This window comes from Grus americana, chromosome 13, assembly GCF_028858705.1.
Source record: "Grus americana isolate bGruAme1 chromosome 13, bGruAme1.mat, whole genome shotgun sequence".
Classification (NCBI taxonomy): Eukaryota; Metazoa; Chordata; class Aves; order Gruiformes; family Gruidae; genus Grus; species Grus americana.
The window spans coordinates 19,289,504-19,308,058 of NC_072864.1; the positions used below are offsets into that span (position 1 = coordinate 19,289,504).

General features: G+C 38.9%; 2 protein-coding genes across 3 annotated transcripts in view; both read left to right on the top strand.

The window, feature by feature from the left end:
- LPCAT2 (lysophosphatidylcholine acyltransferase 2) overlaps nucleotides 1–13,788 on the top strand; it is a 31,966-nt gene extending 18,178 nt beyond the window's left edge. For both annotated transcript variants that reach the window (XM_054840799.1, XM_054840800.1), the window contains 6 exons: nucleotides 1,189–1,271; nucleotides 1,780–1,905; nucleotides 3,028–3,181; nucleotides 9,890–9,988; nucleotides 11,740–11,881; nucleotides 12,155–13,788. In XM_054840799.1, the coding sequence (XP_054696774.1) occupies nucleotides 1,189–1,271; nucleotides 1,780–1,905; nucleotides 3,028–3,181; nucleotides 9,890–9,988; nucleotides 11,740–11,881; nucleotides 12,155–12,402 (852 nt within the window). In that variant the 3' untranslated portion in view covers nucleotides 12,403–13,788. The remainder of the gene's footprint in view (nucleotides 1–1,188; nucleotides 1,272–1,779; nucleotides 1,906–3,027; nucleotides 3,182–9,889; nucleotides 9,989–11,739; nucleotides 11,882–12,154) is intronic.
- On the top strand, nucleotides 4,442–6,047 carry CAPNS2 (calpain small subunit 2). Its single transcript, XM_054840801.1, has one exon. The coding sequence runs from the start codon at nucleotides 4,606–4,608 to the stop codon at nucleotides 5,473–5,475; it is 870 nt and encodes a 289-aa protein (XP_054696776.1). The 5' UTR covers nucleotides 4,442–4,605; the 3' UTR covers nucleotides 5,476–6,047.
- Nucleotides 13,789–18,555: the final 4,767 nt, after the last annotated feature.

Genomic DNA, 18,555 nt, shown 5'->3' on the forward strand with positions numbered 1-18,555 from the left:
TATGGCTATTTGACAGATAACCAACTCCATAAACCTACTGTTTTTAATCATGAAGGGGCAACATTCCTTGAAAACAAACCTAAAAAGGCTATTTGGGATAGATTGCATTTATATGAGACAGATACCACTGTATTAGTGCAGCACCAGCAACCGCAGTATAACCAAAGAAACATATTGACACATAATTAGCAACTGTGTCTTCCAAAGAACCACGAGAAACACCTCATACTTACTCTAGAACTCCTGGATTCTATGTTTTAACGGCAAGATTGCAGGGTGGGGAGTAGCAGAATTGAGATAAATGATAACTCTAGCTCAGAAAAGGCACAGTAAACAGAGCTGCAAGCAAGCACTGTAGACTGAAGTAGAAAGAACAGAATACTCCTCCACACACACACTACTTTGCAAACAAACAGATGCTGATTCGTGCCATGTTAGATAATTCATCTATAGTACAGTTTTAGTGTAATGCTACTTCAACTTCTTACCTATTGACATTGAATAAATCCTCAACAGTAAATGTGTTGCAATTTAGATATCTGGGTTGTTTTCTAGGTTTGGGAGGAGAGGGGGTAGTTTTCTTGGGTTTTTTTACTCTGTGCTTGGAGTTCCAAGATTTCACAGTATTTGTATCCTGTTAGTGCTCTACTTACACTTCGGAACTAAGATTCTTTAACATTTTTATCATGGAGGAAAAACTTACAGAAAACATATCAGTCACATGCTGACAGATACAATTAACAGGTACGAGGTGGGACTGCAGTGTGTATTTAAAACCATTATAAATCTTTCATACACTATTCCAGTATATAACAGCACTTACAAAGGATCTTTGAAAAGGTGTGTACTCACCTTTCAGACTCACATTCTTACCTACGTAGCATTTAATTTTCTAACTAAGTATGCATTTTTTTTATACTTTCCTTCATTGGGGGTTTGATTTTTCATATTCAAGCAGCTACTACCAATCTTTAAGAAGTAGTTTTGGCCTAAATCGCATTTGTGTGGCTAGGGCAGAAGAGCCAGAGTGGTTTCTAAGGCAGCTGAGACCTCTAGTGTCCAGTTCCTTCATTGCATGGCTAATTTTTTTCTCCTGTTTTTCCCCCAGTCCAAACAATAACAAGAAATTGTTCATGTTGCTAGTGAAGTGGTGGCTATTGAATTGATTGGATAACTCATCTCTTTCAGTTTCTACCTGTTCACGTTCCTACTGAGGAAGAAAAGAATGATCCCATTCTTTTTGCCAATAGAGTCCGACAAACCATGGCAACGTATGTAATCAGTCATGAATAAAATCGAGAACTTTTCCTTTATATCCAGCAATTCCATATATATCTTAGCCATAAAGTACAATTTAGTCGAGTCCTGGATATTGCTCTAGATTTTCACTAAGATGTGTCAAATTCCTATACTAAAACACCCTGATTGTTTTTACATGGAGCATAAAGAAGGTTGTCTTACATTGGAACATAGTATGTTCAATTCCTGGAAAGCTGCACTAAATTGCTCCCTTATTTGCTTGGCAAAAATAAGGGGGTGGTTTGTTTTCCAAGGCTACTGGGCTGCAAACATCATGACACTGCCATAATGCAGTTTCACAGTATGGTTTCACGAACTAGTATGTATTGCTTTATCCTACTTGCAGCAGTGCAAGAATGAATTATCGTTTGTTTTGTATATTAGCAGTAAAGCCTAACTGAGAGAGAGATGGGAAACAGTCAACTAAAAGTGATTTTAATATAAGAAATTGATTTTTCTTTTTCCTTAATTTTGTTTCAGTGCTTTGAATGTGCCAGTCACTGATCACACTTTTGAAGATTGCAGACTGATGATTTCAGCGGGACAGTTGACTTTACCCATGGAAGCTGGGCTGGTGGAGTTCACCAAAATTAGCAAGAAACTCAAGTAAGGGAAGTTTAGCTGTTGGTAGCATAATTACTACAGTGCCGCAGGTGTTGATGGCCATCTACAAAAGGATAAATTACCTGACAACTGACTTGGCCATGTGTAATATAGTGCATTTATGTATACAACTTGCATACATAAACTATTTGGAAATCAGAGATGATGAAAATCCCAGTAAGAACTAATCCCAAGTACTTTTTGTGGGCAGTGTTGCAAGAGGAAAAAACTATTTTTCTAATCTTTTATGGATTTATCTCACCAAAAGGTGAGGAAGGTAGAGCAGTAGCTATTTTAGGCACTTGATGATAATCTTGGTGCCCAATTTAAATTGCTTTTGTGGAGATGCAAGGGCAGTGTGTTGTAGGAAGTAAAAAAACCTTCTTTCCAGCCTGAGACTTCAGCCAGTGGTTTACAGTTCTTAGTTGTACTGTGCAGCCACGTTTCACAAGCGGTGTCGACTTTTTCTGTCTGGATACAGTGGAATTTGAGGACTGAACCACTTAATCATACAGTAACTCCATCAAATAACTTGGCATGGCTGTGGTCAAATCTGAAGTGAATTTTCATTTATTACTTATGTGCTCTATATCCATTTATAGAACTCTGTCTGGAACAATCTTCAATAGTTACATGGCAATCCTAATTATTTTTACTGAGGTGCGGTGGTGTATTTCTGCAGAGAGATCAGATACTTCTCAGTCTGTAGCAATACTAGTGTTTGGGTAGAGAGCTAACAGACCTGAGATCTGTTCCCTTCTGTTAAGGAAATACTCACCCTAGAGCGTGATGCAACAAATGCTGCACCTGAATTTATGAAAAACTCTCTGCTAGACTAGCCTAGTGACTGGACAGATGATTCTAGTTTTGGGAAGTTACTCTAAGGATGTGTGATATACTCAAGCATGGAACTGCCTGCTTTTAATATTAATAACTGGGGGGAACAGTCCTTAATTGCTGATTTCATATAAAGTACCAGGTTGAAAGTACAGCATTTTTAATGCTGCACACACATGCCCTGTTTGGCTGTTTTTCATCTTTAAACACTGTAATAACTCCTCCTGAAATTCCATCTGTCCAAGATCTGCTGTATAGAAATATCTCCTCTCCCTCATGTTTGTGTAGCCTAAAATGGAATCATGTCAGAGAGCAGCTGGATACCTTTGCTGCTATTGCAAGTGCTTCCAAAGGGGGAAGAATTGGAATCGAGGAGTTTGCGGAGTACTTGAAGCTGCCTATTTCAGATGTCCTCAAAGAGCTGTTTCTACTCTTTGACAGGGTGAGTAGTTGGTTAACTGACTTGTTGACAATGTTTTGTTAAAAATCATACCCCAAAAAGATATTTAATTCATTATGTCCAGCTTAGTAAATGTTTCTTGGTTAGCAATTCTTGTAGGCAAGTAGGCAAGATAGGTGACTTATAGTTTCCTTCTTAAGTTTTGATGGAAAAAGGTTGGTCAGTTCGTAGCTTGTGAGATGCCAGCCATCTCTTGGACCAAGTTGCTGCACCACCATCAGATGATAGTCTTCATGTTGGCAGTACCTCAATATTTCCTTCTGCCTACCCCAGATTTTGAGCTTATGTACACTCTGACAGCTTAATTAACTGATGTAGTTGTAAGTAGATAATTTAAGGCAGATTGAGGCTGACTAGAGTGCATGTTCCTGCTGTGTGTGTGAAGGGTGCTATTAGACATTCTAAGGACCTCTCTTGCCTCTCTCCAGCCATAAAGGAGGCTGTTAACCTCATCTTTTAGGCTTCCCCCCAGAGTCAGTGGTGATCTCTCCCATTTTCTGCTTCTCTCTGAAGATGAGAAAAATTGCTCTATGGATGCGCCCCTCTGACTATACCAGAAGCATCAGTGACTAGAGCATGGCATAGAATTCATCTTACTTCTAGGCATCCAATATGTGCTACACTGCAAGCAGCAAGTTGTACTGCAAGTGCTTATGAATTGGAGTTTGTTTCTTATCGTAGGAGCGCTCTCAACTCAGCATCACTCTTCCTGATCAAGTTAGCTTTAGCAGTACACCTGTCCTTGGGAGATCATTGTGTTGTATATGCCGATTAAAACCATTTCAGGATTTTTTCAGATAAAAAGGTTTTACAAGCTCTAAAATAGAGAAGAGTCAAATGTATTTCCTTAATTGCTGAATGCATTGAAGCTCTTGCAGAGCTAGGTACTCATCCTTTCTTCATTCTTGCCTCCCCATCTTGGACCACTGGCTCCTATGAACACATAGTCCAAGTCCTGAAGCAGAAGTACATACAATAGAAATATAGCGTGGCAACCAAAGTAATTGAGGGCAATCAAGACTCCTTTCATTTTCCCTATCTGGCACAACAGCATCAGTGACTAGAATTAGCAATGTAAAGCTCAATTCACTAAAAACTTGAAGGCATAAAAGATTGCAAGGACAAGATTCTAGTAAGTTTTTGCTTAAGGAGATCAGCTTAACTGAGGAACAGTCACACTAATGTGGCAGGGATCTTTTCAAATTGCTTTAATTATGAGCACAGGCATTTTGAGACTTCTGCTCTACGGCTTTCAGCCTCATCGGGGTTTTTTTTTTCTAAAAAGATTCCTCAAATCACATGAAGCTAACTATGCAGAGAAGAAAAAAAGAAATAGAGGCGTATCAACAATTGGCAGAAACTACTGAGACGTGAGATAACTCTGGCAGGTGGAGACATGCACAGACATGGTGAAGTCTAAGCATGCAGATAAGTTGTGTTATGCCCACGCCCAGCTCAGACACAATACAGCTTCGGAGAGTTACAGAAGCACTGGATCCCTGGGAAGCTCCCTTCAAAAAATCTTCGCTATGTTCCTTGCTAAAGCTTTGCTGAGCGGAGGAAGTGGTAGTGGTCGTGGAGGGACCCTTGCACGTGGCCTTGGAGGTCTCCTAACAGGAGGTGGACATGGAGGGAATCTTGGCGGAATTGTTGGAGGTCTTGTCAATCTTATAAGTGAAGCAGCAGCTCAGTACAATCCGGAGCCACCTCCACCTCCTCACAATCATTTTATGAATGTGGAAGCTTATGAGAGTGAGGAGATCAGACAGTTTCGTCGCCTTTTTGTCCAGCTGGCTGGAGATGATATGGAAGTGTGTGCCACAGAGCTAAGGGACATCCTGAACAAAGTTGTTTCCAGACATCAAGACTTGAAGACAGATGGCTTCAGCTTAGACACATGCCGTAGCATGGTAGCTGTCATGGACAGTGATACAAATGGCAAACTGGGCTTTGAAGAGTTTAAGTATCTGTGGAACAACATCAAGAAATGGCAATGTGTATACAAGCAGTATGATACTGATCAGTCAGGCACTGTTGGGAGAGCTCAGCTGCCCAACGCCTTGAAGGCTGCAGGGTTCCACCTGAATGAAGAACTCTGCCAGGTAATCGTGCGCAGGTATGCCGATGAGGACGGTACCATGGATTTCAACAACTTCATTAGCTGCTTGGTACGACTGGACAGCATGTTCCGGGCCTTCAAGTCCCTGGACCAAGATGGAGATGGACAGATCAAAGTGAACATTGAAGACTGGCTGCAGCTGACCATGTATTCATGAAGGCATAGAGAAGAATAAGCTTTGTCTGGGAGATATACATGGAAGACTACAATCCTGGAGAACTGTAGTCTTTTCCTTGTTCTAAGGCAGATGTAGCTAACAGTAGATAGCTCAGCTTAAAGTGTTGTGATTCCTCTTGTGCATGCATTAGTCTGCTTTTCTGAACGGTTTGTGTAAGTTGTCAGTTGGATAGCTGCGTAAGTCTGTCTCGGAAAACCATCTCTAGACTCTGAAGAGAGAGAATATGTTGAAGGATCAAAGCATAGTTATTTCTTCACGTACCGTGGCTTGTATATAACTATTATATAAAAAGCTCGTACATTTGGTGTTGATGTTACTGTTCCGATTTGTCAGCATTTGCTAAGCTGGAATAAAGCTCTGTTTGCCTGAAGGCAATCACTAGTAATAGAGTTGTGCAGTTATTTCTAACAAGGGGAAAAACATGAGAGTTGCAATAAATATAATGATCAATGAATTTACATAATCATATTTAATTTCCTTCCTACTTCCGTTTTTCCATGCTTATCTGCTGAAGCAAAACCTGAATGGTATTGTCAGTTCTACCTGCTGACCAGGACAAAATTGCAGACTTATATAAGGATACTTTCACAATCTTTTTCTCCTTCCTACAATTCTATTAACTAGTCTTTTCTCTCTTTCCTTCAAGCCTTATTATAGTTATAATGAAAACAACTTAAAATACTACACTTATATTTAGAGAAGCTTGCTGTAATAATGCAGTCACACAGCAGACAGCCAGCCAAAATCAACCTCTGGCTGAGTTAAATTTGACCAGGGTGCAGTGTCCCACTCAGGCTAGTTATGCAGTTCTGTCTAAGATGTCAACTTTTGAGGAAAAGAAGAAGGAATAACATGAATGTTTCCTTGAATTAAGGACTACATAGTCACAAAAACAGCTCTTGCACTGCAATGCAGGGCACTGCTGCTTTAAAAGAAAATTGTCTAGGGTGTGTGCTAGCTGCCTGGAATGTGAAAGGATGAGTTGAGTGTAGTCTCCAGATGTAAGAGTGCACATGCCCCTGCCCCTCCCCAGGGAGACATCAGTGACTAATTGAGAAATACCCCACAATGCCTGCAGGGCATCTGAGTGCTGATGGGGTACTGTGGCTTGGTTTGTTTCTAAATTTCCATAGCTTTGATTTCTAAATCTTGCAGTTACACTTGGCAAAGAGCATTTTCCAAACTGATGAAATCTCCTCCCTGGTGTACTTGCAGAAGCCTTGTACTTGCAACTAGGAAAAAGTAACTTACAACTTCTTTAACTACACTTTTTTCCTCCTGCATTTTGTTTAATACCAAGCTGGGTGACAGAAACAGTAAAAATATTTGTATTGCCCCAAATTGTGATGAAAGTGGTCAGTTCTTTCCTAATGGCATTCACCCCCCTCCCAGCATTATTCAATGCAAAAGCACACAGTTATCCACAGTGACATTTGGGCTCTGAGTAACAGAAAAGTGAGCACAGGGGAAAGTGTGGTACCTCCAGGTGAGCACCATCCTACCAGGTTTCTTTCAGAATGTCCCTTTCTGACTAATGAGAACTTGCATGTAGCAACAGGCAGTGGAAATTTTGGAGTTACAGCAACAGCCTCTTACGTGATGAGCCTGGATATGAACACGAGAGGTGCATCTGCAGTTTTGAGGCAGTAGTACTTTAAACTTTATTGACTGCATCTGTCTTCCAGTCCTTGTGCAACTCTAAATGGAGACTGCTTATGACAATGCAAACTTTCTTGTTTCCCAAAGTGTAAGATTTACTGTATTATATAAAAAACCACCAACAAAACCCTAGTTACCATAGCATGCTATAGTGAAAATAGCAGCAGAAAACTAGTTTCCTTAAAGAAAACAAAGATTGTGGAGGTTACGCTATGTTTTGATTATTTTATGTAACATAAATACAAATAGCTAAATACTGATGTTCTACTTTGCGATTTAAAGAATTGGAGCTCAGCTCACATGTTGCTTCCTTAAAATATTCTTGGGTACATAGGCTGCAAACACAGCTAGATATGTGTAGAATGACTTGCTTATTTGCAGTGGTGCTACACAAGCATTGAAGGTTTTCCTGCATTTTCAGTTTAAGTCCCATCTTCTTCCAGGCGCCAACCCTATCATTTCTTCTTAACCAAAACACCAGAGCAATTGGAAGTTAGCCAGCATCCTAGGGTTTAGTAGAGCTAGTCACAACATGATCTTGCAAGCATAGTAACTTTATTTCCTACTCAAATGGCTGAAGTTCTGTGTATCAAATTGCACTCAGTTTTGATTACTGGGGTTTAGCACTTTAATGAAAGTAATATGACCCTTACTAGCTCTTGTCATTTTTCCATGTGCAGCCACAGGTGTGTTAACTTTTTTCAGAAGTTGTTTTTTAATGAGACTATTTTATTTAAAGTTTACTTCCCAATTCTTGTCCTGATACATATTCTTAACTTTAAAAATAAATTAAAAAAAAATTCTAATTGCATCAAACAATCCTTTGCTAAGAATACAGTCTATAAGTGTCCAAAAATAATATTCCATGCAACTTTGAACAATTAGTATCTACACTCTTGCTTCAGTTGTTTTAAGAGTTTACATTTATAATGATACATTTTAAAGTTAGATCTGTTATCTCTACTATGAGAACTATCATGTAGCCAAAATATTTAAAGTCAAACTCTGCAGCACAATGAAAGCACAGATTTGTAAATAAAACAGCATTTATGAGAGAACATTGTCCTTTTCTAATGATTACAAACTGTCAAAAGTTATATCCCTTAGACAGACAGGAAAGCAACTTAAAGACTATTCATATCTTTGATAAAAAGTTTCCCTAAAATTCACAGGTCTTTAAAGTATAAGATGTTCAAAGGTTACATGTCTTCAAAAAAAGATTGGTTAGACCATCAATATAAAGAAAATAACAGTTATCTGCGCAAATCAGTCCTGAATTGGTTTTGAAGGCTAAATAAAATTGCATCTTAGCAGTTATAAATCCTGTCAAATGTATAGCTTGAGAAAGAAAAGTTAGTACCGAACACATTATCACACATACTTTGTTAATCAAGGACTACCTAAAACTTAAATTCAATAACAGAAATCCTTATTTCATAGACACCAAGATTTTCAAAGTGATCTACAGAGCAGCCTTAGCATTTCTCCACTGGCAAGCTCCATATTCCGCTATTCAGCAGCAGAAACCCAAGAACAGAAAGGTTATGGTTGGTATGCTCATGTGAGCATTAGAAGTTGGTAGGAGAGCCAGAAATAGAATCTACATCTGGCTGTTCGCTACAGATTTACCCAGGAGACCATCCCTCTCTCACTTGGCTGAAGTTTTGTGCTGTTACTAGACTTAGCGAGTCCACTTTTTAAAAAATCTTTTTCTTCTTGAAATGTACAGCATATTATCCACTCCGTTTTATGCTTTTGTTTGCTTTTGAAATGTTTTTGTTGAATGCCCTTATTGTGAATGTTCCAAACTATGAGCTACTAGTCATCTCTACAATGCTTTCATTAATTACTCCATGTCCCATCACCTAACACTTATATATGGCTTTTCCCCAGACAGGATGTTTCTCAAAACTGTCAAGAAACTTTCAGTGTGGTCACAGGAACAATATTGACTTAATTAAGCATATATTTCAACAGACATCTGCCATTTTCCCTATCTGCAAATATAATGCAGCTTACATAGAATTAATCACGAATCCCATCAAAGCAAGCTTCACATGTTCTGTTGATGTAGCTTTGTAGTTAACACAGTGAAATGTTCGTTCAGATCAAAACTGGAAATATCAGAGAGGCTGCTACAATGAATTCATTGTGTTTCTGGCTTAAAAGGTAGGACAGTGTATTAGCTTCAAAATAGCATGTAGGGCAATGCATTTGCTTCAAAGAAAAGCTTAAGACAGACCATGTAGATTTACTGCATCATCAGGCTGTACTTTTGCTGGCATATATTTTATTGCTGAAGATTCTTAGGAAGAATTAACTCAAGGCAACAGCCTAAATGTTGGCCTGTTTATTCTAGGATGTTGCACTGGTCTCTGAACTTTAGGAAGTGCCAGTGCTAGATGAATTCCAATTCCAATTGACTCTTGTTAGAGGCTTCTCAAAGGTCATAGACTAAACAAAAAAACTTGTAAGTCATTTTAAATCTTTTTTGTTTGAGTGTTTATAAGATACAAATTGATACCAAATTTCTACTTATTGAAAATACGATTATTGCTACTTCAGCCCTAGTATTACATATATTTTGTGAGCTGTTAGTACTTTTTCCAGGAAGAACAAATACCTCTAGTGTTGTAAACTGTCTTAGTGCATGTTGTATAGTTGATTTACACAACAGCTTTTAAAGTGACTTGCAATATTAACTATAACTCCTGCCGTATGTATTTTGGTACAGAATGGAGATGGCACCATCGACTTCAGAGAATATGTAATTGGTTTGTCTATTCTTTGTAACCCAGCCAACACAGAAGAGACTATTCAGATGGCATTTAAGGTAAGTTTGATTTAGTGTAAATCTACAAACCTGACAAATCAAGACTGACTGTAAATCTGTTAGCTTTCAAATCATAAGTTTATAGCTTCAATCTGTTATGCGAATGTGAGTAATACTCTTAAACCAATTGACATTTAGAGTGTGAAGGGGAGGGGGAGAATTTCAGGCATCATAGAAAAGGGTTTCAAAAGCCATGTGAAGGCACTAATGAATATGTAACTTGGCAGGCTAACTCCAAAAATGATTCAGCAGCACTCGCAGTTTTTTCGCCTGAGGTTTTTTCTGCTGTGATTCTTCAATGTCACAAGTAGACAATAGATGGAGCAATATCCTCTTGTGGGTCAAGTGCTCAGTAGAGTCACTGTTGTTAACAGGGTAGGGGGGAATCAGGAATGGCTATTCAGGCCTAGCACATCCAAAATTGGGCTGCATCTAAGATCTATTGGCTTGCACTATGGTGTCCTGATACTACAAGCGGTCAAGGAGCAGTAGCTCCTTTCGGATCTCAGGTACAAGCAAGCAACATGTCACCAGGGATGTCCAAGTTGTGAGTTCCTGAATAGGAAAATGCTCGAGTGACTTTTTTTTTTAGTAGATCTTTAACACAGATTCGGTTATTTTACCCACTAATCTGTTCTTAGGAACCATACTGAACAATATATTGAGATATAGACCATGTTCATCTTAAACTGGGTATTTTTTAATACTAATCTGTACTTGGGAAGTACCAGAATTTTTATGGCAATCCATTATATCCACTGGCTGCTCTACAGATAAGCACTACAGCTGTTCAAAGTGATTTGTGTTTTTACAGGGATGTTTTATCACTACAGATTCCTATGAAGAAGCAAGCCTAGCAGCTATTGTTGCTGTTTCATTGTTTTTTTTTCTAGACTATACTCTTCAGTATCTTAACAGTTGCACTGATTATAAAATTAGTAATTTGTTTTAATTCCCAGTTTCAGCACGAAATGACTGGTTCAGCTGGTAACGGCCTGTTTCAGTTTGAAGTAGAACTATAGGTTTCCTTTTGCTACTTGTTTTCTTTGCCACTGAATGTACTTTCCTTCGCAATGAGAAAGTTTGCCTGTAGCAAGTAGTTAAGAATTACAGCTCTCCATCCCTTGTATTTCTCAAGGCGTTGATTCATAGCAGATGCTTACTGTCACTGCACTGGGAACGATGGGGTGATCAGTGTACGTCTACTGCCTGCATTCCAGTCACCAAAATTCCTTGTTAATTACAATAATTCCCTAGTGGATCACCGATCACATATACTAAAATTTGGGTATTTTATGTCAGAGCATAAACTATGGCAAGTTTAATCTGATGGCAGATGTGCCATAACTTAATGAAAATGAAAACTAAAACCTAAGATGTTCCAGTACAGAGTGGCTGAATCCAGCAGACCCTTAACATAGCTCATTCTGACAAAAAACATAAACCTTTGTGTTTCGTTTTTTATCAGATTTGTATGAGTTTTATTACTGAACTAATGCTGTGAGGTTTGTTGTTGCACAATGTTCTAATCCCAAATATAGCATGTACATTGCTCTGCTAAGTGTCTGCTTAGTCTTACTCCAGAGAAAATACATAAAATCTTTTGCAAGAGAAAGTAGCTGAGATGGAACCAGTCTCTTCAAATCCCAGGGCACTGAATACTAGAAACCTAATATGGGTGACTCATGGTGCACAGAAGGTTCATCGGCAAACTGATGCTAAATTATTTCTGCATGTTATGTCTTTTCCAGCTCTTTGACATGGATGAGGATGGCACTATAACAGAAGATGAGTTTGCTTGTATCATTCAGTCAGCTCTGGGAGTGCCTGAGCTTGATGTTTCTATGCTCTTTAGAGAAATAGATGCAGATGAAACTGGGAAGCTGTCCTATGGTAAGTTACATCCTTCTGTAATGAAGAGCACTCTGCTAGTCATATTGACAGTGAGAGTTTCCTACCTTTTTTCTTCCTGAAAATATCTGATGGTTCTCATACCCTGTTTCTGGGGAAAACTGTTGAAGCACAGACCTAGATACTTTGTGTGGTATGTCTGAGATGCTTCAGAGGGAAGTAACTGGAGATGAGCTTCAGTAAAAGGAGCAGGCACTGAAATTTTCTTTGGTTCTGTTCTTGCACTATAGTATCCATATTTCTTATATTTTTCAGGTGAGTTCAAGGACTTTGCACTCAAGCATCCAGAATATGCCAAGCTGTTTACTACGTACCTAGAGCTACAGAGATACCAGTTAGATATGTTGGAGGAGGATGACTTTGAGTCACCTGAAATCAAACACAGTCCAGTTAGAAAGACTACAATCCCAGTCTCAGAAACAACACCAATTGCAAGAAATAAAGTCTGTCCTGAAGGCAATGAAGAGGATAACTCCAGTACCTCTGACAAAAAGGATGACTGAGAAGAGTTAAAGTATTCAGCTCTTGAATTCTACAGGATTTTTTCCCTAGCTATTCATAAGCACAACTGATATAAAACAGAGATGGAAGTTACAATTTTTAAAAAATGTTCCTTTATTTACTTTCATATCAGGAAGAGTTATTCCCGTTTGAGTGTAAGGGAAAAAACACTGTAACTATTCTGTCCTTGATGTCAGTATCACAATACTGGGAATTTTGTTCACTGTCTTCCAAGTTCAAGCTTCCACAAAAGTAACAGATTTGCTAAGAGAGGTGAGGGGCTCCAGCACTGCAGTGACCTCTCAGAATGGAGACTGAGTCCACTTGTGTAAAAACAAGTGGAATTTTTGGTGCTCCTCAATTCCTCTACATCCCCAACATGTCTTAAGGGAAAAAATGATGCCAGAGTGTTTTAATTTGCAATATCCCTTAGCCTTTCTCAAGTTTCTGAGACACAAAAATGAGTTACAAGATGCTGAGAGTTGAAGCTGGTGTTTTCTTTTAGCTGTCCTTAGGTTTCCCTTAACTACCTGTGAACTACAAAGCCTAAGCTTCTGAGCAAGACATGTTGATTCACTGATGTTAACAGAAACAGCTTTAGGCTTAAAGGCTAGTTAAAGATGGAAATAGCTGCACTTCTAACAACAAAAAACTAATTGGAATTCCAAGATAGCAGCTCGCAGTCTACAGGAAAATGCAGACAATAAGACCCAAGAATTAATGGACTATTTCAAAACAAATAGAATGTTGGTTACAGTAACAACTGTTCAGGATCACATTAGGAGGAATATCTCAAACTTCAGCATATTTTTATTCTAGTAATTATCAACAGAGGAATGTGACCTTGCTCTGCAAAACTTAAACGGCAAATGTGCTGTCAAGCCATAGTTCTAGTAGTTAGTATCTACTCTAAAGTTGTCTCCTAGAAACCATGTTTGCATTACTGTGCCATTACTCAATATGTTCTTAGGGTTTGATTCAAAACCAAGCTCTTTCAAGTCAATGATTTGAGTATGTTTCGCCTCAGCCCCTTCTAGCGCACTGGAAATCGGGCCTTTACTTTTTCCCATCCTTCATCTGAATGCACTTTATACAGTATTTAAAATATATATGTATTTACACAAAGAACTTCTAAATAAAAACTTGAAAGGGGTGGAATGACAGGATATTTTCAAATTGAAACTGAGGTGAGGAAAGTCTAGAATGTCTAGTACCAAAAATAACCAATTTTCAGCAGGTTTTGGATCTGAAAGGGTAACCTCTGCCTCTAAGTTATTGCTTGCGTTGTCTGGCTGCAAGTTCATTGCCACGTGTAATCTTTCTGTGTTTATAATTGTGCCTATCCAGATGTTTCATATGCTTAAAATAAATCTATATTTTTAAAAGACTTTATATGAACAGCTGAGTCTTCTTCGTACAGTAGGAAAGGTACTCTGTCTACCTCAAGGGGCTGGAGGGATTTCCAGGAAATCATCCTTATGATGTCTTACCTTAATAAATACAATGCAACCTGAAGTTGACATTTTTAGTTCTGAGTGCAATGGCACTTTTTTTTGTGGTAAGGCTAGAAAAGTAGGACAGGACTGATACTCTGCCAGAGTTACTTCTGCTGACGATCTCAGCAAGAGGGGATATGATACAAAGAAGATTTGCAGGTATGTGGGTGGAAAGATACCTCTGTTTTCTGACAGAAAATAAGGCCTCACCATTTACAGATAAAATGAGTGACTTCAGCTACAACTGAGAAGCAACAATCATGGCTTTGTGTAATATGAACCATTAGGAGAGGATTTTCTTTCACTCTAGAGAAGGAGAAGCAGGAGTTACACTAACCTGGCTGTACAGTCAGCTGGAATACATGTTAATTCCTCAGCAAGGATGCTTTTGCCTAGCACGTTAACCCTCAGCTTTTCAGCCAGCAGTAACCTTTTCAAAGATGACTTATATTCCAACCAGTAAGAAAAAGATGGGTGGGCAAAAATGACAAAGACAACCACCTTCAGGTCTTGAAATGCTAAGGGGGCCTTACGCACGCTCCTGTTGAATGCAGCCACATTCAACAACTGGAGCACGACGTTGCGTACTAGCATAGCGTATTTAGGACTAGTGGTTTTATAAATCCTGCAAGTCACACAAGTGCTTTGCAATTAAAGCTAAAAATATTGTGTATATAAATCTACATATCCCAATAGTTTAAGGAGGAAAGGCCTCAAATGGGTTTGGTATGTAGCAGTGATTCAACTATGCTCTGAAAAGAAATCAGCTAAGCGTTAGAGACACTAACTCAATATACACACATCTGCTTGATGTGCGGGAAGGGAATACATTAATTTCTAGGCATCATTGTGCCTCAGGGAGCTTTTAAAAGGACCAAACTAAAAGCACTCTGCAATAAACAGGCATTACATTAAGTGGCAGAGCAGGAACTAAACAGAAGGTGGAGGTTAAAAATACTAAACAGAAAATGGTTCTCAATCAGACATTGAGGGATGACACCTTTCTGCCTGACACTTCCTGAGGTGCAAGTTCTTGAGTCTTAAGGATCATTCTGAGTCCTGCACAGTAGAGCTAGAAAGGTATATTTGATCCCATGTCACCGCAGGAAACATCATTTATTTAATCAGTGTTTCTCTATCATGTTCTAACATGGATTTGCTGATAAATCCTTCACAGATACCAAAATAAGACACTATAAAGTATAAAGAAACTCCAGCAGTCTTAACAAGGGTGAGAATCACATGAGAACAGATCTATTACAAGAGGAAAGCACAACTACCTCTCGAGAACAGAGGCCCATGGGCTGCTGTTTTTCATGTTTTCTGATAACGATGTACATAAAGTACATACAATCACTATGAATAAATCTCATTTACATTTTTTTAAAAGCTATGCTCCTGTTTCGGAACACATGAAAGGCAATGGCACATCACCTAGAAAAGTGGACCTTCCTAGTTCACCCTGGAACAAGGAAGATATTAATACTGTTAATCCTCGTCAATTTGTTTAAGGAAGGAGAATCAATAAAGTCTCTACTGGCCAAACCAGACGTTGATTTCTGAGGGAAAGATCTTCCAATCCAAGAAAATCAAAACCATATTTGTACTTCCTTTCCTGTTTCAGTGGCACTGCCTAAATAAATGCAGAAATAGAGATAACGCATCCAGGTCTCATGTCAAATCATACTGCTAAAATCACATCATCTGGTCCTAAACTGCCAAAATCACATATTTCCTGGCTGGTTGCTGTCCATCAGCAGAGCTATGGGGAGCACTAACACTTCCGGAAAGCACACAAAAATGGATCTCCTATTTTCACAGTTACCAGCTGTGCAGCATCAGTCAGAGGTATCAAGCCAGGCAGTGGCTACTGCTTCTGAGCTTTTGTACCCATCTACATAAGGACAAATTAGGTGCCAGATTGTATTCCCACAATGTTCCTGTGGGTGTTACCTCCTCTTCCTCATCAGCTTGCTCCATAACTTGTGGGGAAAAAAAAGTTCAGTGATTCCCAAATGGTTTGCAAGATGGCTGCATGCTCTACCTGTTCAACCACTCTCAAGAACCCAGCAGGACTAAGAGCCCTGGGAGTCCAAAGAAGGGTCATGTTGTGTGACAGGTCTAATGACCGTTCATAGGACTGCTGCATGGGGTAAGGGCTGCTTGGCCACATCTGTCATCTGCCTAGCAATTCCCATCTAAAACAAAGCATTCCCTGGGTATCAGAAGTCTGAGAAACATTTGTTGAGATCTTTTTTTCTATGGTGGTCAGCACACCATGGCCCTGTTCCTGGGTAATTCCTCAGGCATTATGCCAGTGCAAATAAATACACCATTCTGCCTGAGCAGACTTCTGGTGGTGCTTGCATAGGTGCCAAGGGCTACTCAGAATGCATAGATATGGAAAATCAGGGCCTGAAGCTTAGACACTAACTGTAAAAAAATGTCACTACATACACGCCCCCACACACTCCTCTGTGGCCAGGCTGCCTGTGAACTGTTTCACCACAGCCTTCACCAAGGAAAGCAGACTAAGATTTCATGCTGAGAATTACATAGCTCTCACTTTGAGAACGCCACAGTAAAAATTTTAAAATCCATTTTTAAGAAAGGTTTGGGAGGTTTGTAGTTACACTTTGCATGATTTGCTAGGAAGGCTAGACTCCCTTCTGACTGGCCTTTGGTTTACATTTTTCCTGCCAGTTTTGCATCTCCTGGAACAACCTGCCTTTCCTCTCTACTTTCTCCCTCCACGTTTCCACCCAAAACACAGCCACTACCATCAAAAGCTGTATTCCACAATGATTAAAGTTAAGAAATTGTAAGATTAAAGCATAAAAATTACCGAATTGGGTGGGATTCAGGGGGTACTTATGCAGCATTCGGGTAACTACTTTTACTGGCCTGCAGGAAGACCAAACTTGTCAAAGGTTGCAAGGGATTTTAATGACATTTAATTAATTAATTTTAAACCTTTACTCAATGAAATAACATTTATTAGACTGACTAGAAGTAAGGAGACGTTTGTCAGCAGTGCTTAAGTTGGCAGACTCTCTGTTACTATACATAGCCAGGGAGGCAGAAAGTAAACATCTTATAGGATTAGCAGCTATGTTCATAGCTGAGATGAAATTTGGACATTTCATTAGTATAAGATTGATTCTGACATTTCATAAAGCCAAAATGCAAACAAAAAAATGTGTCTGATATAAATACGGTATGCGGCACTTACTCAGATAAAGTTCAAGCAGCGCAGCAGGTTTAGTGCCATGACAAAGGAAATACAGAAGGGTCATTTAAGGACCCAACTTCTGCTAAGCACTTAAGTATATGCTTAATCCTGTGGGCATTGATCAGATACTTTGTACTTATTAAAAGCACACAATAATACTAATAATTAGAAAACATGAAACATTTCCATGGATAGTTATTGTTAACGATGGTAAGAATTACACCACCCTCATCAAGGAAAACAAGATCACAATTGATTAAATTTTATGAAAGGTTTTGTTTATTGTGTCATCCTCTTAGTTTAAGGTATTCTGTAACAACCACAGCTTGACCGGTGAGACTTCAGAGACACATGACAATGTTATAATAGGAAATACTTCATTATCTTAGCTAGGCACTACCTACTGTGTGTTTTTTTAAGCCCCCCATGCCACAACAGGTTGAAAGTAAATATATGCCCCTCCTCTATTCTCACATCACAATTATTCTACATTTTCATGCTATTACATGCTTTCATGTGCTGAAAGTAAATCAATTATGTTAACTTTTTTCATCAGTTAGTTTTTATTAGACTATCTAGAAAATATTCTGTTGAAAATCATCTTTCGCATGTTAAAATGAGGTTTAATTAAGGCTCATCTTTGAAGCTACACCTGCATGCTCATTGTTTTGTTCTCAGCCAGACATAGGTAAGAGTGAACATGTTTCCCTAGTTTCTAGAAGTTTCTTTGAGCATGTTGTCTCTTGAGGTTATACAATGGCTGCACGAGACTCAATCTGGCAGTGTAACAGTACTACAGCTACAACAGGAATCATTCAAACCAGAAATGGGTTTTATATAGCAGATGGATATTTGTACTTTCTAGCAATTGCTAGCAAAATTGAGGCATTTTGAGAATGTTACTTAGCTTATGTTTCTTAAGCTGAATTTGGAATTAGCAAGAATACCCAATGAACACACACACAAAAATATTCCCTTTCTATAAACCCAGCAAATAGAATTTGTTTGCAGAAGTCAGAATTCATTAGATTAAACCTGTCATTAAAGGCCTCTGCAGAGGAAGACTGCTCAGCCTTGCCGTACAATCTAGTCCATTGCTTAACAATTTCTACTGTTCGAGAAGTTTTTCTCATGGTCTAACCTGAATACTTCTGCAGCTGAAGGCACTAGCTCTTGTGTCCACGTTGCTCAAGGAGAATTGATTAATTTCTACTTCACTGCAGGGTAACTATTTATATCTGTACATACATATATCCAGAGCTTATCTGTTTCGCTAACACCTGTTTCGCTCTTGCACCTTCCCAGCCTGCCTTTCTTAAGCCAAAAAGCAAAATAGCAAAACCTCTTTCATTCTTTCCTCACAGGTTGCACTTTCTAGACTTCTGTATATTTTCATTTAAGTTCTCTGGAGACAGTGCTTCAGCTCC